The 24,680-nt window shown below is 38.6% G+C and overlaps 1 protein-coding gene across 2 annotated transcripts in view; it reads right to left on the reverse strand.

Moving 5' to 3' along the window:
* Window positions 1–454: 454 nt before the first annotated feature.
* Window positions 455–24,680, reverse strand: part of si:ch211-243j20.2 (uridine-cytidine kinase-like 1) — a 52,073-nt gene continuing 27,847 nt past the window's right edge. The window contains exons 8-15 of one of the 2 annotated variants that reach the window (XM_036581181.1): window positions 19,082–19,101; window positions 16,189–16,287; window positions 10,971–11,064; window positions 10,601–10,663; window positions 9,437–9,559; window positions 8,441–8,548; window positions 6,549–6,705; window positions 455–3,833 (exon numbers count right to left, since the gene is read on the reverse strand). In XM_036581181.1, the coding sequence (XP_036437074.1) occupies window positions 3,757–3,833; window positions 6,549–6,705; window positions 8,441–8,548; window positions 9,437–9,559; window positions 10,601–10,663; window positions 10,971–11,064; window positions 16,189–16,287; window positions 19,082–19,101 (741 nt within the window). In that variant the 3' untranslated portion in view covers window positions 455–3,756. Of the gene's footprint in view, window positions 3,834–6,548; window positions 6,706–8,440; window positions 8,549–9,436; window positions 9,560–10,600; window positions 10,664–10,970; window positions 11,065–16,188; window positions 16,288–19,081; window positions 19,102–22,202; window positions 22,220–24,680 lie in introns of both variants that reach the window. The other variant, XM_036581182.1, reaches the window with a different exon arrangement.

A 24,680-nucleotide genomic window follows, 5' to 3' on the forward strand; every position in this document is an offset into this window, starting at 1 on the left:
TCTGCTAAAGCCTGAGTAGACTGATAAATCAATGTGATCAGTTATTAATCTCAGCGTTACTGAACTCTGAGGGATGGAACTGAACAGTAGTGAACATGTTCACAAGTGATGAGCTTAGCATCGGTGCTGTACTGGACTCATACATGCATTTTGTGGAAAGTCACATGTCATTAACTGTTACTGGTATATGGCAAATTGTTTGCTTAGTTCATAAGACAGTAGTGGAATTACTGGAACAGCAGTGGAATGTTGTAACTTCATTTAAATCATTGAATTATTCATAAAACATAAGAAAACTGCCATCAGTAACAGCGAGGAACAGTGTGAATTAAGTACAGATTACATCAGCATCTGCCTCATCAATATGTATTCCAAATATATTCTAAATGTTACAACATACAACAAAATACAATATTATATGAACAATGTATTAAGCACAAACACGCTCCAAGGATGAGCTCAAGATGCTTTATTGCGCTTATATCAAAGAAATATCACTGCTTGGCATTACTGGAATGGCTTTGGAAAACTGAGACATGAAAAAAGTATAACAGAACGCTTATATTTCATTTGTGCAGCGACAGCTCTGAATGGAAAAATACATATAAATAAAATAAAAATGCGTTTGGACAATGTAACCAGTAAATCTTCAAGTTTAAAACTGTCAAGTAATGAGATTGAATCTCTAAGATGTCATGAAGTGTTTACAAATATTAAAGCACTGAGCACAGAGTAAACATAAGGAACAGCGAGTCTAAAAACACAAGCACCCAATCCCAACACGTGTCTGAGGGGCTGGAGTCCAAATACATAAACACACAATGAAGTCGACGTCGTTTGTGTTGCACATCTGATTTAACTGATGTGTAACATTCCTCTTTAAAGCTAAACATGGATTCAGCAGTGCCGGGCCAGTTTTACATGCATATTGAACCCAGTCTTTAAAAACAATATTTTTGGGTGGTTAATATGAAAATCACATTTAACACATGATCTGATGATGAGATGTAAACAAAGTCATTCAGACTGGTTTGATGTGAAATGGTTCACTGTAGAGACTCAGACGTCTTCACAGTGGTGGTGATAGGAACCAGGAGTCACCATGCCTACAAAGCAGATACAGCCATTTTATTTACCATCCAAAACCAGTGAACCTGCACATCTGTTTTTGTGATTGTGGTAAATTAATAATAAATCAAAATATACTTTTTAATATAGTTTTGAATTTTTGAGTGAGTTTTCTTTAGGGAAGAAACCTTCACCATGAATCCTTTTAAAAACGTTTTAGGCAAAAACTTTACTGCAAAACTACCATAAAAAATAGCATCTCAGACATAAAAAAAACATTCATAATTTCATGTAAAAACTTTCTGCTCTTAGATGTCTGGTTCCCATTACCACTGTAACAGTGCTCTCTCTGTGAGTGTCTCTAGGATTACTAATTTGACGCCAATATATTCCGAATTACTTTGTTTACAGTTTAACCATTTAATTTTACAGAAATTTTGAAATAAAAAAAAATAAAAAAACTATGGAATTTCAGCATCACCTTGATTAGCTCTGTGAATTCAGTCGGACTTTGATCTGTTTCCCATGTACAAGTTTAAGCCATATTAGTCAGTGTGTTCAAATGAACTGTGGAGGTTCATTAAGCAGTCAAGACACTGAAAACGACAGTGGCTGATTCACATGCTGTGAAATCTCAGAGCCAAACTCAACGCTTACGTGCTTTAGGGTGGTTCTACGTGGCTGTATAACATCAGCACAGTAGTGATAAAATGGTTTGTGTTTATTTATCCATCAGACATCCTACCCAACGTTTTCAAATAATTTGCAATTTCATTTATTTCAGCACTGCCACCCGTCGAGGCACCTAACAAATATTAAATACATTATCTACATTTAAATAGTTATTCAAGTATGTCGACCTGGAAATGGCAGCAAAATCTCTCTACACCTACAATTGTTCTCTCAAGTGGTACTGAGCGCAACTACAGTCACGTGCAAATTCTGAACACCCCCAGTCAAGTTACGTGTGTTGTTGAATTTGTTTTTGAAAATAAGAAACGCATCCTCTACAGGAAATAAACCTTCAGCAAATTTTAGTGCAAAATTCCTACATAAAAATATAATGTGCCATAGTTATTTTTCCCCAATATGTTAAATCCTGAAAACAAACAGTAACTGTGCATTAAAAAGTGCATGAGTGTTTCTCTGGAGAGGATAATTAAATTTATTTTCACACAGAAAAGCTACAAAACAAGGAATTTGACCAGGGGCGCCCAAACTTTTGCATTCAACTGTAAAACTGGAAAATATCTTTCCTTTGGACACCATTTCAGAACGCACTTCCTTTAAAAGGTCTAGCCAAAAGGCTTTGAAATCCCTTTTGCACTGTTGCACACAAAAACAAACCCCACTAATTAAACTAATACTAATTTGCTGTAGAGGAAACACAAAGGCATAATCTTGCGAAAAACGACAACACATTCATCCCTCTGCACTGACTACGTCTGATACTCCCCCTACTCTAAAATTCAAGTGTCTGAAATGCGGTATCAAAGCTAACTCAACGTCAGATCATCCTCTATATATTCTCTATGTTTCATTCACTACATACCTGTTCACTGATTTATCATTTACACCTGGCACTAACACACGTCCGGGATGATCCGATCATAAGTGGACGGCGCCGAGTATAGGTTGGTCATCTTTGAGATGCATTATAATCCAATCATGCAAACCACCTTCTGAGGTGGTGAGGGACAGGTATGATGACAACACTTGGTCAGTCGTGGGCTGGAGGTTAGGGAACCAGCCCTGTGACTGGAAGGTCGCCGGCTTGATCCCCTAAGCCAACAGTACGTGACTGAAGTGCCCTTGAACAAGACACCTAACCCCCAAATGCTCCCCGGGCGCCGTGGATAGGGCTGCCCACCGCTCCGGGCAAGTGTACTCACTGCCCACTAGTGTGTGTGTGTTCACGAGTGTGTACGTGGTGTTTCGCACAGCTGAAATTTCTAGGACTAATAAGGGTCACTTAATCATGATGTGAATGCTAAAGCGTCCCAGTGTGTTCGACTCCAACAAAGGACAGTCTAATCAACTGCAGAGACAGAAACAGCTGCTTTGCTTAGTATCTTCACCTCCTCTCCTGTTTGTTTATAAGCTGCATTAGCAATCTGCACGATCTAAACATATGTAGCAGCCCTTACATGAGCCGGGACTCATGGGACATTTTTGTCTGACTACAATTGAAGTGAAAGACTGATGTAGTAAATATGTGTCGCACCCTTCCTCCAGAAAAAAAACAAAAGGTCACTAGAAATGCATTCAAGTCCATTTATGGTCAGAACACTCGAGACGAATGTTAATACCAAGTGTGAACAGGGCGTGAAGGTCCTTTCAACGTCGGCTGAGCCGTTACCTCCTTCAGGTGCAGCCAAAGCTGAGTCAGTGTTGATGCTGGTTCCCTTGAAGAAGAGATTTGAAACTACTTACTCTACACTCACACAGGCACTTCAAGCAAAGCTGAGAACGGCACCCGTCTCTCGGGGTGAGAACACGGTTTGATCTCTGAAAGCGTGGTGTAGTGAGACCGGTGCAGATGTGGAGCCTGATATGGTTCATATAGCAGACAGGCAGCAGTCACTGCCACAGTCATGAGAGAATAAGTGCTTTTCTGATCCCCCCCCACCCCCACCCCCCCCATACCCCCTTCCAAACACACACACAAGCACATCCTGTAACTGAGCCTTAGTAGTCCATTCCCTCATCGCTCTCATACCAGTCTGAAGGAGCATCAGTTCCAAAATACCGGTCTCCAAAATTACCTGCAAAAACACAGAGCTTTGGATCAGTCCATCAGTCCATCAGGGTGTTTCGATCACTCAAATTATATCATGTCAAAAGGCTTCAACATATCTTTTATTTATTGGTGATATTTAGGGAACACAGGCTTGGCTGTCACATTATTTTCTGGTACACTCTCATAAATAAGGTGTTAAATATCTGTTGTAACCAGGCCTCAGAAACAAATCAGTCGGTTCACTCTGAGCAGAACCAATATTTTAATGTTCCTAAACAGTTTAGAACAAAATGAAGGAGGAAAAAGGGTTAATTCTGTTTCTTACACAAGGCTGTATGCAGGTCTAATATAAACAATTTTTATGTTTGGATCGTAGGTTTGAAAAGCTACTAGACAGTTGAGTTTGCAAGGATAGACATTTTCACCTACATAGGCAATGGAATTTTACTGTAAACTGCTTTAATAGCAACTAGCCCTTAATAGCAATTACTAAATGTTTACTAACAGTTTACTAAATGTAAATCCCAATGCAATGTTGTATGCAAGTAAATTTCCCATTAAAAATGCACAACATGCTAGCTGGCTATATGGTTTCTTGCATAATGACGTGACAAACAAAATCATGTGAAAGAGCACCATCCTCTACTTAAAGTTGTGACTATGTACAACCCCAATTCCAAAAAAGTTGGGACGCTGTGTGAAATGCAAATAAATGTAAATAAAAACCAGATCTCACAGATGTATATATTATTCACAACAGAACATAGAACATATATCAGATGTTGAAAGTGAGAAATTTTACCATTTCATGAAAAACATTAACTCACTTAGAACTTCAGAAATCATTTAGAACAGCAACGCATCTCAACAAAGCAGTTTGCAACTAACGCATATGGCTGAGTATAAAAAGAGCATTTTAGGCGGAGTCTCTCAGAAGCAAAGATGGACAGAGGTTCACCAATCTGAGAAAAACTGTTTCTAAAAATTGTAGAACAATTTCAGAATAAAATTGTTCCTCAACATAAAATTGTGAAGACTTTGGAAATCCCACCATCTACAGTACATAATATCATCAAAAGATTCAGAGAATCTGGAGAAAATTCGGTCTGCAAGGGACAAGGCTGACGGTCCATACTGGATGCTTGTGATCTCCGGGCCCTCAGGCAGCACTGCATTGAAATCAGGCATGATTCTGTACTGGAAATCACTGCATGGACTCAGGAACACTTCCTGAAATTACTGTCTGTGAACACAGTTCGCCGTCCAATCCACAAACGCAAGTTAAAGCTGTATCACGTAAAGAAGAAGCCATATGTCGAAATGATCCAGAAACGCTGCCGTCTTCTCTGGGCCAAAGCTCATTTAAAATGGACTGAGGCAAAATAGAGAACTGTTCTGTGGGCAGATGAATCAAAATTCAAAATTTTTTTTGGAAACCACGGACGGCGTGTCCTGCAGACTCAAGAGGAGAGGGACCATCCAGCTTGTTATCAGTGCACAGTTCAAAAGCCTGCATCTCTGATGGTCTGGGCTGCATTAGTGCCTATGGCATGGGCAGCTTACACATCTGGAAAGGCTCTATGCTGAACAGTCTATAGAGGTTTTAGAACATGCTCCCATCCAGACAGCGTCTCTTTCAGGGAAGGCCTTGCAAATTTCAGCAGGACAATGCTAAACCACATACATTTGGTGCATCATGAAACGAAAAATCCGGCAAAGAAGACCCAAAGAAGACCCAGGACTGTTGAGCAGCTAGAATCCCACATCAGACACGAATGGAACAACATTCCTCTCCCAAAACTCCAGCAACTGGTCTCCTCACTTCCCAGATGTTTACAGACTGTTGTTAAAGAAGAGGGGATGCTACACAGTGGTAGACTCGGTCCTGTCCCAACTTTTTTGAGATGTGTTGCAGCCATCAAGCCCTAAATGAGTTAATGTTTTTCATGAAATGGCAAAATGTCTCACTTTCAACGTCTTATATGTGTTCTGTGTTCTATTGTGAATAAAATATGGGTCTATTAGATTTGTAAATTGTATTCTGTTTTTATTTAAATTTATTTACATTTTACACAGCGTCCCAACTTTTTTGGAATTGGGGTTGTACTTATTCTATAGTCTAAGGGTAAAAAGCACCATATACATACCATAAAAACTTATGAAATGATACACTGAATGTAATCTCATGATACATCATGTTGATCCAAAAACATTTGCGAATTTGGAGGCAAGACAACTAATAAGCAAGTGGGCTAAACAGAATAAAAACAAATGTTATTAACCCCTAACAGAGATTTTAAATTAACACATTTCTTCCTGAACAGTGAGTGATGATTATGCTTTTGGTTGCATTTATTCCTATCAAAATTCTGTATTTCTGGTGTATGTTTGCGTTCCTCATACTGGTTCAGAGCCCTGGCTGTGTTACTTTTAATATAATTTGTGCTGTCCTTAAATAGACACCTGGGTCTAGTCAAGGATCCAATGTGTTGTTTTTCAGTGTATAATCAATTCTGATATAATATGTTAGATCTCACTTTTTATTCTATGAATATTCTTGACTTTTTTTGCATTCTTTCCATCTCTAATTTGCCATCGTCTGTGCACAAAACCGGATTCTGCAGCCGCAAAGGCTCATATTCAGACGGACGAAAATCTCACCATGTTAAAACTGCCTCTATCAGCTATTAGGTTAGACTTTTTTTATTAAAGTATCCCATTAACAGGCAGACCAGCTCACCAATGCCTGGGATGATGTGAAACTCGTCATTGACCTTCTTGTCCACAGCCGTGGTGATGATGCGCACTTTGGGGAAGGCGTAGGCCACCGAGTGGACGCCCATTTCTGCCATGAGCAGAGACAGCAGGAAAATCTTATCCTCCTGAACATCGTGGTCCTAAAACCAAGGGAAGGACACAGTTCACAGAGACATTACTCACTCACCAAGGCTGAACCAGCCCTGACAGCACAGTGACAACCAGCTCAAGGACTGGAGAACGTTTGGAGGGAGGGAAAAAAAGAGCAGCCCCATTTTAACTCACATAGGAAGCAGGAACAGAATGACTCTGTGTAAATCTTCTACCTGGGACTTTTATTTAGTTTTTGTGGTGATTTCTTTGGGTGTGACATGTTTGTAGTAGGGCTGAGTGATATTACCAACTACATAAACTACACAGTAATAGGAAGCTAATTGGATGTCAGTCCATTATAGCATGATCTTGGTTTATTAAATCATTTTTATCAATTGCTAAGATTTTCCTCCTGTTCCTTCTTAAACACTGTTTTAGTCTACGTAAGAAAAATCATTTAAATGTTTTTCATAGCCTTTTGTAAAAATGAAACTAATGTTTTGCTGGTGCATTTTGTTTGCAAACCCCAGAAAAAACTTTCTGCAAGTACTGTGATGCTGTATCTTTGGGATATCATCTATGACGTTTACACAAGCTTAGCACTTACATAACTGCAAAATGCAGGAATGCACACAATAATACTGTGCTGTAAGTGGTGTGGATGAAAAGCAGACAGTTTAATGATTCATTCAAGTACATTTAGGCTCATTTCAGTAGATATCTCTGAATTTGTTTAATAGTATTTATCTCTCCCTTTTCCAGGCTCTTTGGGGGAAAAACGCCTGCATGCTCTCTTTCTGCGCTGGACTTTGTCCTCAGTCATCACAAAAGCAAAGCTGGACAGGTACATGTGCTTTTTGCAAGAGTGAGGTCAAAGATCCTGTAGAACGCAGTGCATATCGGGTTCCTGCAAAAATAGGGTGAAAATGGGAAAAGCAGGAGCTCTTATCATTTCCCCCTGCAGACTCAGAGGCCGCCGCTTATCTCCCAGCTGGACTCAGTGTCTTTTGTGTTATCTGTCATACTTTAAATGTTCTTTGCCTCTCTGCTTTATCGCTGCATGGCTAGCGCTGGTCTAGGATCTGCCTTCTACTCTTCATCATATTCTGGTTATATTTATTAAAAATGGTCTTTAGGGCTCAGAAACAGAATGAAAAACAAATCGGTCCAATTTAAGCAGAAACAGTTTTTTAATGGTTCCATTTTTGCACTGAAATCCCAACATAATGTTCCAAAACTGGACAAAACAAAACTAAAACTAGTTAATTGTTCACTTACTGTTTCCAAGTCAGCAAGCTGCTCCAAAACACAGCTAACAGACAGCTCATAATTATTTACATTTATGAACAGCGTAATGCAATTTATGCACAACTGACGATAACTGGCTGATTTTTTGCTCCGAACACACAATCATCAGTGACGCCATTTATTATTATGCTTTTGGCCGATCTGTGTAGTAATTTTATGAGGTAAATGACGTGAATCATGTGTGTGGATACTTATACCAAAATACTGTAGTATAATTATGTGCGATTCATTGTGCTAAACTGTTGCCTCTTACTTTCTTAGCATTTTGTTTAATTCATGTTATCTGGTCAAATTGGTCAAACAATTTAAAGTGACAGGCCTCCTGGGATGTCAGGATGCCCACTCTGTGAGCCCTGTGTGCTTTTTAGTTAAATATATGCTGGGACAACAGAAACGTCAGACATTTAGTAACTATGCAACTCAAAAACAGAAAGAGAAATAAAAGCAGTGGATTCAGGATGAACGGCTACTTACGAGTAAGACTCGGACGGCCATGAGAGCAGCAGCCCCTGTGGACACTGTGCTGTCCATCAGGATCACGTAGTCCTCGCTGATGTCTTTGGGTAAGCGCAGGTAATGGAGCTGAGGAGCAAATCAGACCAGGATAGACACAAACTGTGAAAACATTGTTTAACCAGACCAAACTTTCTTTACACACAGGCTAGGGAAAACATCCAGGGTACCAGAATAATATTTATGTACTTTATTATTTATTTTCAATCTGTAGAATGTTTAACTTTGATGATATTACTCTACCTGGAAAGAAGATGTAATGAGTGATGACCTGCTACAGCACAAGGTCACGTTTGAAAAGGATTTACATCTTAGTCTACAGAGGCTGCATGAATCACCAGGGACAGCAAATGCATGCTGCAATTTCATATTAATCAATTTCACTCATAACGAAGAATTCATTTTGTGTGGATTCTAAACTGTCCAGTGTTTGTATGTAGAAGTTTTTGAGGGTAAAGTTTTTTTTTTAAAGTGACTTTTACATTTTTGCCATATTTTCATCACATATTTGTCATTTTTCAACACTTATAAGTAAGAAGCTCTGACTGTCCATACAAGATATGAACTGAATGTGAATATTTAAAAAAGTGAACTGAACCAGGCTGAAGTCTCATGGCCAGCAGAGGGCACTGTTTGCATGCCAGTACAGTGAATTCAGCAAAAAGGGGGGGTATCAGGGAATAATTATTATATATAATAATTATTATTTATTTGTTTCATTGGTCTCACATCATCGTTAATTACCGGGTTTTGGTATCAGTCACATGGTGTTAATTATCTGTTATCAGCTGAGAAATTATACATCAGTGCATCTTTAGTTTCAATTAAAAGTAGATATTTATGTTGATGTACAGCTCTTCTACTAAGAATTCTTGACTTATACATGAAAAAAACATTACATGCCAACATTAGTGTCGAAAAAAGTCTGAAAAGATTAAGAAGCTGTAAGCTCAGTACCTCGGGCTCTCCAGTGTCATGGTTGGTCTGGATGAGAATCTTTCCCAGTCGAATGTCTTTACACACGGCCATTAAAGCCTGTTCCATCGTCTCCCCGGCGCGCAGGATGGACACCCCAGTGATCTACACACACAAGCGCACACACACAATGAAACGGTGTGAGGTAATAATATGCCTGTAATCACAGAGAGAACAAGCAGCTCATAAATAGGATGTTTCTCTGTAGGTACTGCAGCAGTGCATCGTGAAAAGCGTAATAATGTGGGCTACTGTACTGAACGAGGGAAACAGGGACGACACAAAACTGATTCCCTTAGTTATTTATAATGAAATTACACTGTAAACTCTGAGCTAAAAGATGCATCATCTTTACTCAGTTTAGAACAAAAGTGAAGACATCAAACCACAAAAACCTGTAATAATGCAGTGACATAATAAAATTAAAATATCATATTTTAGATTCTTAAAAGTAGCCCACTTCTGTCTTGATGTCAGAATTACACTCACACTCGGAATGCTTTTCTAACACACTTGAACTTTCACATACGCCGAAACCTTGTCAGCTGGAAAACTACTTTTTTCCAAATAAATAAAAAAGATGCAAATTTTCATCATTCTCAGCACTGCAGTAACACTGACGTGGTGGTGGTGTGTTAGTGTGTGTTGCACTGGTCTGAGTGGATCAGACACAGCAGTGCTGGACAATGAGCGTAGAAACAAGGAGGTGGTCATAATGTTATGCCTGATCAGTGTATGTTATACTATATATAACTTGCTGTATTTGCATTTTCCTGTTTAAACTGTAATTTTAAGGCATTTCAGCAACAAAACATCACTTTTAAAAACTCTTTTTGAAACCTGCACGCACACAAAAACGTTGTCACACCATTTTTGCTGTTCTTTGCTTTTTTCCACAACTTGAAAACACCAGTGACTCTTTGCATTGTGCTAAAATTTCATGATAAATAAACAAAAAGTAATGATTCAAAATGATTTACCAAAAATCTTTTTACATTAATATAGATTAAAAGTTAAGAGCATTTTTTCCTTCTTCTGTAAAGTTTCTATTTAGGAGACACAAGATTTTATTTAAACAATGAAAAGCGAGAATATGTTGAGAGAATCCAAACCCAAAGCTGCTTTCTATACAACTTCAACACTTACTCTTTTGCCACTGAGTCTTTTCCCTTCATATATGGTGCCTTGGGGCGTCTCGACAGACACCGGCTGTGAAGGAAGGGCAGCGCTAATTAAAGACATGTTAGAGCTTTGGAAATCAATTACACAACATATGACAAATACCTCTGAGTGGTATTTCAAATATTCTAATAATAAAATAGAAAAGTTAAGACACCATTAATAGAATCCCTTAATTCAAAATTTTTGACGTCAAGAACTCCTTACAGCATATATGAATTTGCTCTCATGTAATGAGTCTGCTGACACATTACTCCAGTATGAGAAATGTTAGTGACTGAGTTCATTCTCTACAGGTTAAAAACCTGCGGTCACTGATGAGTGTGCGGCTGCTGACCTTCAGTGGCAGGAAGGAGAGGGCATGCTCAATGAGGAGCCTCATCAATCTCTTAGAGTAGAAAATAAATTCATCCCGGTTTGTTTCCTTATTCCTGTAGGGACAGAGACACACAGGTGATTTATTGCTTCCTAGGACACGCTGGTGGTGTTTCAGTGCAAGAAGAAAGCGGCAACAAGGGGTCAGATAGAAGGTAAAGAAGGGCACAGACCACTAATTTATCACAGGAGTCCTGTAGGGTCAACATACAAGCACACTGGCCTACATGCACCAGCCTCACACTGCATACAGAATTAGTGTGTTAATCACCACTTCATTTAACAGGGCACACTTTCGTTAAAATAAACTTTGAATGTTGAAAAATTCCACAGAAATGTTAAACACTGCGGCTCCCAGTCTGTTCCTGTCCAGAAGTTACGTGAAGTCACAAATGACTGGCATGTCGATGCAGAGAATAACATGACATTAGTGATCATAAATAATCCAAACAATAACTACCGACTGCAGCGATGCGTCTACTTTAGTCAAGTAAAAGTTTATTTATATAGCGCTTTTGGTAACACTTTACTGTAGGGTACAGTTCATTAGGCTACATGACTCCTACATAAGCTTGTCATGACAACTGATATAACCTTACATAAATGTTTATTAATGCTTATTCCAACAGACATTATTTGCCATAAATGTTACATTTGCCAATTTGATCAAAGTAGTCTTCATGACAGATGACGTCTATTGGAATAAGCATTTATACACGTTATATAGGGTTATGTCAGTTGTTATGACAAGCTTATATAGGTGTCGTGTAGCCTTATGAACCATACCCTACAGCAAAGTGTTACCGTGCTTTTACAACAGGTGTCGTCACAAAGCAGCTTTACAGAAAAATCCGGGTCTGAGCCCCCATGAGCGTCGCCAATGGAGACAGTGGCAGGGAAAAACTCCCTAAGAGCAAAGAGGAAGAAACACTGAGAGGAACCAGGACTCAGAAGGGGAACCCATCCTCCTCTGGACCACACCGGATAGCAAACAGCGTTAGAATAAAATATTAGAATACAAAACGGGGAAAAACAGGCGTTTATAAACTTTATAAACTGGTTAACATTAATAGGCAGAAATACGGTCTCGTATGATGTAACCGAATTCCCGGCTTCAGATGACAGGCTTATTCGGACAAGTCAGCACGTCCTAAGTTACGAAGAGTAAGTTGCTTACATGGTCACTAAACAGGGGAACAGTGCATAATTTTCAAGACATCATTCATTAACTGTCAAATCATCTGTCTAAATTAATAAATAGTAAACAGTGCTGCTAACTAGGCGGAAAGCACTGACACAATTTTAGATGATAACGATTCAAATCTGAGGGGCTGAAATTGACCAACTGGCGCTGAATGGACAGAATGCTGAAGTAAAACTTATTCTGTGGTGTCTGGATCTGTATCTTGATCGGCGAACTTAGCGTTAGCTTAGCGAGCAGCTACAGACCCAAACAGTGCCACACAGCACAGTACTGATTGATTCTGACTAACAGGTGCTCTGCTGAAACAAGTTTAGATGATGAAAACTAAGGTCTGAGAGAATAAAAGTGCCCGGTGCTGGAGTGACAGAAAGCTGAAACTGAACCTGTTCTGTAGCGTTTTGGCTAAGCTAACGAGAGCTTAGTTAGCAGGCCAAATATGCCACACAGGTCGGACATGGTTCTAGCTAACTGATGCTAAAATGCCACTAAAATGTAAGCTAAAACTGACCCTGTTCTGTGCTGTGCGTAGCTCTTAACCGTCACTGAGCCACTTTCACGCATAGTTTATCTAAAGTCTTTCTTGGCTCTGATTATTCCCTTCTTTCTATCAGCAGCAGCACCAATCAGTGAAAATATAAATTATGACAAAAGTTAAATTATGAAATTATTTTTCAATTATGATCCTCATTGGACAGAAAACCAAGTATCTAAATATTTAGTGTTCTCACAGCCTCTCCTTCATTTTCTATCATTTTAAACTGCCTATGCAGTTTCATTGGAGCGGACAGTGATTCTAAACTCTACTTTCAAATTGCTCAACACCATCTTTACACTACAGTTTGTTTAAGTACATCAGGGGCCGTATTACAGAAACTTCCTATCTTTTTGTCTTAAGATCTGACAGGTCAAGGTAAGATTTTTCGCAAATTCTTATTACAGAAGCAAATCTGATATTAATATAGGAATTTTATCTTACAGCATCTTTTCTTACCTCAAGTTAGGAAATCTTAACTTACTCGATCGAAATAGGCAATCAACTGTCATGTCAGTTACCTAGCAACCGACCATACGTGTACAGCTGAAACGTAAACACATACAGGTTAAAGAAAATAGAGGACTATGTAAAAGATGTGAAAGGCTGGATGTTGCGTAACTTCCTCCTCCTAAACAGTAACAAAACAGAGGTTCTCCTTCTGGGTCCAAAAGTGGCAAGAAATAAATTATCAGATTTAACTCTAAATCTCGCTGACTTTCCAGTTATACCAGGTTCAGCAGCAAAAAATCTTGGTGTAATACTCGATCCAGATTTATCATTCGATCAACACATAGGCAGCATCACTAGGACAGCTTTTGTACATCTTCGCAACATCGCCAGAATAAGAAATGCCTTATCGCTGCACGATGCAGAAACATTAGTACATGCCTTTATTACCTCAAGGCTAGATTACTGTAACGCACTACTGTCAGGATGCACCAGCAGGAATTTAAGTAAACTTCAACTAGTTCAAAATGCTGCAGCCAGGGTTCTCACTAATCTAGAACATTTGATCATATCAGTCCAGTTCTATCATCACTCCATTGGCTGCTTTTGGTAGCTAATGTTTCCCCTTGGATAAAGGCAGCAGATCCAGGGGTCCATGGACGCAGGGAATCATAGTAAACTGAGACGCTGGTGCTGTCGTCCCGCCGCTCGCACGCGATCACTCAGGTTTGTGGACGGTGGAGCGGAGGGATGCCAGATTGTTTCAGGGTGCTCCCGTGTCTGTGTGCCCTTTTGGTTCTCTCCTTTTAGTTAAGCTGTTATAGTCAGATCTGCCGGAGTCGTTAGCCACACTCTGGAAATGTTTTACATACTACTATACATACACCCATACAGAACTAAACTAACTCCATCTCCCTACCTTTCTTCTGAGAAAACGACTGCCCACCTGTCCGGCCGGACACTGCTGGATGATTGTTTGTAGAGCTCTCCGGCTACCCGCTTCAGACCAGTTACCCACAACCCAGTCACCGCCACCTGCCTTGGACTGGCTGCCCACTCTACACTGAAGTCTCCTAACTATTACTACTACTACTATTAATATTAGTAGAATAATAATTTTGTACGTAGTTTGACCAGAGGAGGATGGGTCCCCCCATGTGAGCCTTGGTTCCTCCCAAGGTTTCTTCCTCAACTGAGGGAGTTTTTCCTGGCCACTGTCGCCCCTGGCTTGCTCACCTGGAGGATTTACATTTCATGTTGAAACGTTGTTCTAAACGGATTTCTGTGAAGCTGCTTTGTGACATCAGTTGTAAAAAGCGCCATACAAATAAATTTGATTTGATTTGATTTGATAATCAGGCTAATTAGCCAGGCAGCTAGCAACGGTTACTGATGTGCAAAAAAGGGTCAAACAATCTAAAGTGTGATAAACTGTAAGGTGTGAATACTGTGAGAGCGCCCCCTGCTGTTTATCAGAGCGTCACTGCTCCCCAGTTTCAGTCTCCATTTCCCAAACGCTTTAGCCGAGCGCGCTAACGTTACTCCTCCAAATAAACAGACACACGTTCAGCTCCGTCTCCTCATTATTCACCACCATCACTGTAATATTTCATCATCAACATTAATACACGAAGGTGATCAGAGGGACAGTGGAGTCTGCAGCGTCTGAGATCTTTAAAACGCAGAAATCAAAGCTCAGTTTTCAGTGTAGATAAATGTAGCGTCATTATGCTGGTTATAGTGAACTGAGCTGCCTGACACTGACGGTTAAACAGAAGGTAAGACGTTCTGGGGTTCATCTTAAAGTCAGGACAGTATTTTGGAAATTTTGTCTAGTTAGGATGTTTCTGTAATACGGTTTTCTTATCTGGAGTTAAGATTAGATTATAAACTTAAGAACTGTTGTTCTGTAATATCTTCTGTCCTAAATTTAGTCCTAACTAAAGTTTCATGGTGACTGAGCAGATAAGATTTCAGACTTCTGTAATACAGCCCCAGATGAACAGTTGCTAAAGCAATGAGCCAAGTACGACTGTAACAGCTAAACTCAGAAAGTTGATTTTTAGGTCAAACTAATTTATTCCTGCAAAACCACTACTTAAGTTTGCTGGGTTGGTGAATTAAGCAACAGTGGAGCTCCAGTGGCTTTACGCTAATTTACAGAAGAAGTATCGTTGACTTAAAGCACAGCTTCTAGTTTGCAAGCTTACTTCTGTTCCACTGTAACCACCTTCAAACATTACATTAACAAAGCTTTAATGATGTAAATGTTAAGCGCTCAGTAAATCAGACGTAAAGTTGACCGACTGACTGAAACAGTGCAGTTACTGGATGACTATAGGAGAGTTTGCAGTTTTTTTGCATCGATGATGCAATACGATTTTTACACGTTCATCAATCAACCATATAAGAGTGACAGCTTCTTTAAATACAACACTATATTCACACAGGTTATCGAGAGAGAATGTTCGATTTAACTGGAGCGACGTGCTGCCATGATCTAATTATACTGTAAGAATTTTAAACAGCTTGCAATTAAGTTTCTGTTCATATTTCCACCCATGAGTCCAAGGACAGCATCTATTTAAGGGCCTCCTCTTCATAAGTAACATATGTAAAAGTTAACATAAATTTTTCCTCCCTATCATGATGTCAATCAAGTGAAACGTGGTATCAGGGAAGGTCTCTGTGCTAGCTGATTGGGGTGATGATGAGAGGGGGAGGTGAAACATGATATTATTGTTAATATTTTTCCCGTTTGCCGGCGCACACTGATCAAAACATTTTACAGTCATTACAATTTCACTGAAGATCCCACAAAACAAAAATAAAGTCTTTTAAATGACATTAAATAACAAATATGACCAGAAACATGAAGTATCCAAGATAAAAAATTAGCATCTTGCAATCTTTAGTCACTGTTTTCAGTAAATTGTGTTTTTACTACATTTTGTCTCCTAAAAAGAGCTGCTAATGTAATTACTGTGGTCGTACCTGATGATGGTGTGCATTCCCCGCACTTGTGGGGTGCTCTCCATAACGCTGAGAGTCTTGGGCAGGGGCTGACCCTGATGGGCAGATGCCAGGGCGGATCTACACAACAAAAATCACAAAGCTGAGATTTAAACCAAGCAAGTCCTTTTCAGAGTTTACTGCAAAGGAAAAAAAGCATACAAGTGCACAAATTCATGCACACCAGTGATTTCAGGAAAAAAAAGAAAAAGAAAAATATGGAGATATCTGACTTTTTTCCAGCATGAATGTACAGTGGCATGCAAAAGTTTGAGTGCCCTGGTCAAGTGACATGCTTTGTTGATTTTGTTAATGAAAAGAAATTAATATCCTCTACAGTGAACTGAAAAATGGCATTTTTCTGCTAATGTAAGTGCATAGTTTATATTTATTTGCTGAGTTTAACAAATTGGAAAACCTAAAACAATTATGAAATGTGCCATAACTTTTGCACAGGCCACATTCCATGTTCTACTTTTCCCCCAAAATGTTAAATTCAGCTAATCAGCAGTAACTGTGCAGATGTGTGTTCACTGTAGAGGATGTGTACTTATTTTAAACAGAATCTAATTTGATCAGGGGCACCCAAACCTTGGCAGCCAACTGTACTGTACAGTGGTCAAAAAGCCTTAGTGGTATGTTAAGGTGGTCAGTCGACTACATAGATTTTAAAGGAAATTTTCAAAATATTTTCTTCAAAAGTATTTTCCCCCATTTCCCCCCCCCCAAACTGCGTCCTTCTAAAGTATGACCACGACACCAGCTATGAAGCTAAAAGGTAAATAGCAGTTTTAGGTTAAGTTATAACATTGTGAATATACAAAAAGGCTTTTTCATCGTTCACACAGTAACCTGTAGATGTAATTCCATTAAACTACTTTTAAACATTAACTTATAAGCCCATCTTAAATCTGAATTTTGAAACTGGATGCAGTTCTATGCCCTGAGGTCGTTTTTGGACTGTGTCCTACTTTAGAAGCATTAAAAGAAACACCAACAACATATTATTACATTGTGAAAAATGGGGAAAAATACTGCGAGAAAATGCTGAAATTGTCCTTTAAGGAAGATCTACGAGGAAACTGCCAAGACTGACAACAACAATGCTCTGTTGAAGTAGAGTGACAATCTGTCACTGAGTACTTCATTACAGCACATCATAGAAAATTAAATGGTCATATTTTAAAGCGTCAAGTCTGAAGATAATTGATAGTTTAATCACACAATTTATTTCACTGTTGCTGCCTGTAATAATAAAGGTGAGTTCAAAAACTCAAGCCCAAGCACTTTAATTAGGGGTGGGAAAACGTTTGATTCTTATATGTGTTGCGATGCCGTCTTAAAAGATTCTGAATCGCTTCACAAAACATCACAATCAGATTTTTTTCCTACTGTAAAATAATCTCACATACAACCAGATTATAACATCTGATACACTGCTGACTTTAAGGAGGGGAAAAAAAACGTGGAATTTCAGTCATGTGAATATATATGCAATAAAAAAGTCAGAAACCACAGTAAACATGACTCCAAATAAGAACACAGCTTTGTTTAACAACCAACTGGGCAAACTGCTAATAGGCAGTCTACTTAAGTAATATTCAAAGTTCAGAGGCTTTTAAAAATATATTGAAGTATTAACTGTTATTAACATCAACTTTATAATGGAAATGAAAGTTAGCAATACTGTAGCAGTGTTTAGATATAAAGGCTTCTTAAATGTTAAGTGAAATAATTTTTCATCAGTAACAACATTTCTGATACAAAAAACACGAGCTATTCTGTACACAATAAGTAACACGAAGAAAAAAATCTAATAAAAAATATAAATAAAAATATGCAAAAGTTTGGGGTCCCCGGTCAAATGACATGTTTTCTGTTAATTTTGTAAGTGAAAATAAATGAACGCGTCCTCTACAGGAACAAACTCCTGCACATTTTAATACACAACTACTGTGGATTTGCTGAATTTAACATACTGAAGAAAAAAGAAGCATAAAATGTGGCCTGTGCAAAAGTTATGATATTTTCTTATAGAAAATCAGTAAAACATTTAAGTTGACCGAGGTATTCACACTTTTGCATATGACTGTATTAGATGATGAAACAGACTTTAGACTATATTATAAGAGGAGGCGGGCGATATGGCGAAAATGTAATATTACGATGTTTTAAGTTTTCTTGATACACAATATGTTACATTTTTCTGACATCTGATAAAAAGTAGCGCCATTATTAAAATACTATCAAAAACTATTAATATAATGATTTCTATTTAATATTTCACAGTCTGGGCTGCACTTAATCCAGTTAAACAGGACTAACTGAGCTCTTTTTGTAATCAAACATGCAGTTGGGAAGTGTTGACTTTATCTATGCTCACAAAAGCATAGTGTGACATACTATAACAACATTTATTACAATGATGATAAATACTGTCATACTGCCCAGCTCTACTTCACAGTCAGCTAAGACACTTGTTAAAGACGTTAACAGGAGAAAGATAAATCAAAATGTAGGCTATGAAATGCAAAATGAAAAATCGAGTCGTTTTAGAATTGTCTCAACACCCTGAATCGAAATCGAATTGAATTGTGAGGCACCTACAGATTCCCACCCCTAACTGGGACATCTTGGACCAAAAAACTGTAGATGTTAGTTGGCCAAACTCTTAAAGATGTAAAACAAACAAAAAAAAGGAACAGATAAACAGAAAATCAAGCACCTGATGTCAGTAAGTGACTAAGAGCAGACGTCTCTGAAAGGAGGTGATGGCAAGACATGTAGAGGAATTTCAGAGATGGAACAAGACAAGACACGATGGAAATGGAACAAAAGAAGGAAAAAAAGGAGGGATGCAGGAGTTTATCCTCACATATCCCAGCGGAGCTTCCTCTGGAGAAGATGACACAGATTCATTGTGATGACAAGAGACAGAGAAAGAGAAAGGAAAGAGAACACAAACCAATTAAAGCTCAAAGTCAATTCAGCTATAGCCACGACAGGAACTGCAGTGGTGGACAGTCACCCTGACGTAGCCAGTGTGCGCGTGTTTGTGTCTGGACAGGGATGGTCAGGTTTGGGGGATGTTTTTATGGTTCTAAAAAATGAGGTTGTGCTCAAGTCTTCCTTAAGCTTTTTAATGTCATTATAATTTTAGGGCTGGCCCAAACGGCATTTTTCGTTGGCGATTCCAAATGAGTATCCAAACACTCGCTCTCAAAACCAAACTTAAAAACAATAATCGTTTTCATAATTAACCCAACATTTTGATCTGTTCATTACTGCAGTGCAAAATGTATCCAGTAGGTGGCAGTGATGCGTCAACAAGACTGCAAAAAAAACAAATATTCTGATAGTCAATTAATCACGTGAATTTACGGACTAATAATTGATTTATTGGCTTGAATGTGAAAACCTGTAACAATGACAATGTTTTGGCACACTTAGGCAGTGTTTATCATGAGCTAAATTACCACATTCACACACAAACACAGTGTTCTGTTTAAGTGCATGATTTTGAGCTACAGTAATAAACAATAACTAAACAGAAAATATATAGTAATAAACACATAGAATAACATTACAGCTCTTTAGGCTGCAGCATCAACATTTTAACGCTAGTTCACTAAACGAGCTACATGTAAACAGCTTTTCAGGGTGATCAGATGGCATTTCTACATGTTAAAACTATGTTTGCAAAACGAGCTGAATGACATTTTTCACAGTCAGCTGGCTGATGTATGTAAAGCTCTGAGAGCTGCTGAACGTTCAATAGCTTTAAAATACTAACCTGCTAAAATCTAGCAATTAACAGAAATGAATACATCTTAGAATATTCCAGTGACTAACGTTAGTAATGGAACATGATGAGCTTTTGTAACGTTGGCTGCTTCTGACGAAACGCAGCGCCAACTGCAATGTACCTTTTCTCTTAGTGGTGACAGTGGTAACGTTGTGCCTCCACTGAAATCTAAGTCAGGCTTGCATGTGTTATATGATTATCCTTAAAAGTTGCTTCTTTTTTAGTTTTCAGTCATAATTGCTCTTTTTCTTTCGCTATTTGCCTCACACAGGCACTGTAAGTGAAGTGTTCGCCTGTACAGGTTAAGTCATTAACTCACTGTACACTGGATGACAACAGAAATATTTCCTGATGCATTAAGAACAGTTTCAGCTCTAATTAACATTGTGCATTTTTCTTATTGTCTGATACTTTATGCCAAGAAACTACAGACAGAAATGACAATGTTGGTCCCATCAATTTATTTTTCAGATTCTATAATATGTTTTCTCTTAAGTTGTAATCAAAGGAGTCAAAAATCAACATAAATTGTCGCTTCTCAACATTAGCAACTCCAATGAAGGCTTAGCTCTGCCCACACTTGGCACAACCATGTTGTCTTATAAATCACTGAAAAGCTTGTTTCCTGTAGAACCTAAACAAAATACTGTTGTACTAATCGTACTATGAAGGCTTTCATAGTACTCATGTCAACATTCCCACATTTTCTAAAAAGAAACTGTTTTTCTTCAATATTTATTTCTAACCACATTCTGAGGGACTTTACAGAAGGATGTCCTCATGTTTCACTCACAGCTGTATTTATGCTAGATATTATACTACAAATTGACCAGGAAAAAAACTGTTTTGTTTATTTTGTTTTAATGTATGCAAATTGATGTTTTATGCAAATAACATCTCATTTGCATATCTAGATGTAATTTTTGGCTAAACCTCCAATGAAAAAAAAATACTTGTAAGAATATCAGTAATCAACCGGCTCACGTCAACATGTGACCTCAGTCAGTTTTGGTCTTTTAGCTTCAATGGTCATGTGTTGCTCTCTGAGGTGAGGTGACCTGGATGCCTGGCAGGAATTTAGGATGCATTCAACAGAACCAGCTTTAATTTACAACTCCATTTCCAAAAAAGTTGGGATGCTGTGCAAAATGTAAACGAAAAAAAGAGCAATGATGTACAAATCACTTAAACCCTATATTTTATTGAAAATAGTACAAAGACAACAAATCAAATGTTGAAACTGAGAAGTTTTTATTGTTTTTGAAAAATATATAACCATTTTGAATTTGATGCCAACAACACGTTCCAAAAAAAGTTGGGACGGGGCAACAAAAGACTGGTAAAGTTGTGTAATGCTAAAAATCACCTGGTGGTTGATCAACAACAGGTCAATAACATATATAAAAGAGCATCTGAGAGAGGCGGAGTCTTTCAGAAGTAAAGATGAGGAGGGGTTCACCACTCTGTGAAAGACTGCACCATCAAATAGTGCAACAATTCAAGAATAACGTTTCTCAACATAAATTAACAAAGAACTTCTGCTTTTCATCATCTGAATTGAGATTTTCATCTCATCAACTTTTCTGGAAATGGGGTTGTATTTATTTCTAACATTCTCCATACATGAACAATCACTATCACTGTATCTAAAAATCTTTGCTGATGAAATGTATTTTAGTCTAGGCTACAATTTTTGTGGCTGAAAAAAATACAAAGTTTCTGATTACTAAACAGAGAAACAAATACCAATGTGTTCAAATCAATAGGGCCAGCCCCACTTAATTTAGGAATCAATGCAAATGCAAAAAAGTTTACCAAACTAAAAAACTCTGGTTAGTACTAAAAACCACTAAGAATTAAAGAAAAAGCATTAGACAAAACCATTGGCTCATCCCCCTTACCCACGTTAACTAAAGCCACTGAAACACTAACAGTGCAAAAAGAGACCAAAGGATGTATAAAGCATGGAGCTGCTGTTTTCCAGCAGTATCTCCAATATTTCCAACGTTCACTAAAGTAACTATGAACAAACAGAACCCAATTATTCAGCACAGACACACTTCCTTTAGTCTCTTCTTACATCTCTGCAGTTTTGAGAGGAGAACAGGAAAAAGAAGACTAAAAGAGAAAGAAGACAGAGATGGAGATGGAATGAGGGAAGGAGAGGGTTCTTTGGGATTGGCAGCCATACCTCACTGTGATTTCACGCTGAGACGAGTTAGAGTGCATTCGGTCAGGGAGGGGTTTAGCGAGTATTTCATTACAAACGCACATGGGCAAGGAGAGAATTAAAAAAAAAGAAAAAAGAACTCATGAAATGAAACATCCAATGAAAGAAAGCCATTCCAACACTCAGCCCCTCCCCCCATGGTATAAACTGAATCATGAATATTACACCACACATTTAAAGCAATAAGATCACACAGTGTTCCAGCACTTACACTTAAATACTGCATGTATTTCTATCAGAGTGCAAAGTTATGGACTTTCTCTTCAATCTTTATCTGAACTACAGGAACACAAAATGGCACAAAGCAGCATAACACAAGACTCAAAATGGCAGCATGAGCAAATGATTTAATCCCCATCATCTGATCGTGTCAGAACCCTTTCATTTCTCTAACTTTAAGTCAGAATAGTCATTAAGGTCAAGTAATTAATCTGTTCAGCGAAAGAGGAAAAAAAACATTTAACAGAAAGTTACACAGAAATAATAAAATATATATTTTGTCCAGTATTTAATGCGTCCACCTTTTTTATTGCAGCATCTATTATTCAGGAGACTTGCTTTTAGTTTTTCAAAGACTGCAGGAATATTTTTCCTCATTTTCAAAGTTTAGTCGCAGAAGTTGTGTTTAGAAGTGTTTTCTGCTACTTACAATCTAAATAATGTAAAGTACAGATTCAGACTCATCAGTTCATTACACTTTACTTCCTGCCTCAGATGTCTATTTTCTTTCCTCAGTGAGGTTCTTCTTGACAGCTACACATCCTTTCAGACCCACAGCGCTGAGTCGTCTTCTCACAGTGGAAGGATGGACAGAAACACCTGTGGATGTTTTCAGATCTGAAGCAGCTTGATTTTCTCCTCTCTCTCAGAGATGAAAGCTTTAAGCGCTGTTTATCTGATGGGGGCAGTTTTGGGGTCGACCAGGTCTTTGCATGGTTGTTAGGAGTCCCATTTTCTCTGTGTCTCAATTTTTTCAAGCCCAGTTTCAGAGACTTTCTCCTTTTCTTATGCAAGTGGATTATTTTACATCTAACCTCCTCCGAAATATTTTCTCATAAGGCAGCTAACCTCCTTCCGCAGACCCCTAGTGACCATTCTGCCCCCACAATGGATTTTTCACCATAACTTTGTTATCAGAGTAACTAGGACACTGTTGGCTCTCTGTGAGTGAAATGTTATGATGTTTAGATGAAGCTTTCTTCATCTAAAAAAAATCAACAGTAACAAGCAGCATTTAAACGCAATAAAAAGCACTTCTATAAAAATGTTGACTTGTTTGCTCAACTATGAATACAAAAATACAGTTAGCCAAACCAAAATACGCCAACCGGCCACTTCATTAAGTCCTTGTTTCTACACTCTAAGGTCCACTTACCATATAGATGCACTTTGTAGGTCCACAATTACAGACTATTCACCCTGTTCTTCAGTGGTCAGGACCCCCATGGACCCTCACAGAGCAGGTACTATTTGTGTGGTGGGTCATTCTCAGCACTGCAGTAACACTGATGTGGTGGTGGTGTGTTAGTGTGTGTTGCGCTGGTCTGAGTGGATCAGACACAGCAGTGCTGCTGGAGTTTTTAAACACTGTGTCCACTCACTGTCCACTCTATTAGACACTCCTACCTTGTCAGTCCACCTTGTAGATGCAAAGTCAGAGACGACAGCTCATCTGCTGCTGCACAGTTTGTGTTGGTCATCCTCTAGTCCTTCATCAGTGGTCAGTGATGTTGTTGGTTCTCAGTCCAGCAGTGACACTGAGGTACTCCAGCAGCACTGCTGTGTCTGATCCACTCAGACCAGCGCAACACACACTAACACACCACCACCACATCAGTGTTACTGCAGTGCTGAGAATGATCCACCACCCAAATAGTACCTGCTCTGTGAGGGTCCATGGGGGTCTTGACCACTGAAGAACAGGGTAAAAGGGGGCTAACAAAGTATGTAGAGAAACAGATGGACTACAGTCTGTAACTGTAGAACTACAAAGTGCTCCTATACAGTAAGTGGAGCTGATAAAATGGACAATGAATGTAGATGTCAGTGTCAGTGACACTTTGGGATGCTTTTGTTGAGAGGATACAGTTTTAAGATTGAAAGGACAGCAAAAAAAGTGAAAGTTGCAGTAAAGTGCAGATAAGAGTGGACAAATTAAGTACTGAAAGATTTGATATACTTAGTGTACATATTAAAATTCAGAGGTGATAAATTCTACCTTCTTGAAAATGATCTTCAGAAGTCAGCGAATGTCAAACTGACATTAAAGATCCAACTTCATTCTGTGTTCGCTTTCCAGAATGAATTAGTTCTCTGACTAATGTAACAGGGCCCTCCAATTTTAGAGCAGATCTCTTACGCCGAGAGACGAACGCTTCATTAGTCTTAAAGAGTCATCATCCCTCACCTTGACTGATCTCCTGAGTACAGAGGATTCAT

This window comes from Colossoma macropomum, unplaced genomic scaffold, assembly GCF_904425465.1.
Source record: "Colossoma macropomum unplaced genomic scaffold, Colossoma_macropomum, whole genome shotgun sequence".
NCBI classification, from domain to species: domain Eukaryota; kingdom Metazoa; phylum Chordata; class Actinopteri; order Characiformes; family Serrasalmidae; genus Colossoma; species Colossoma macropomum.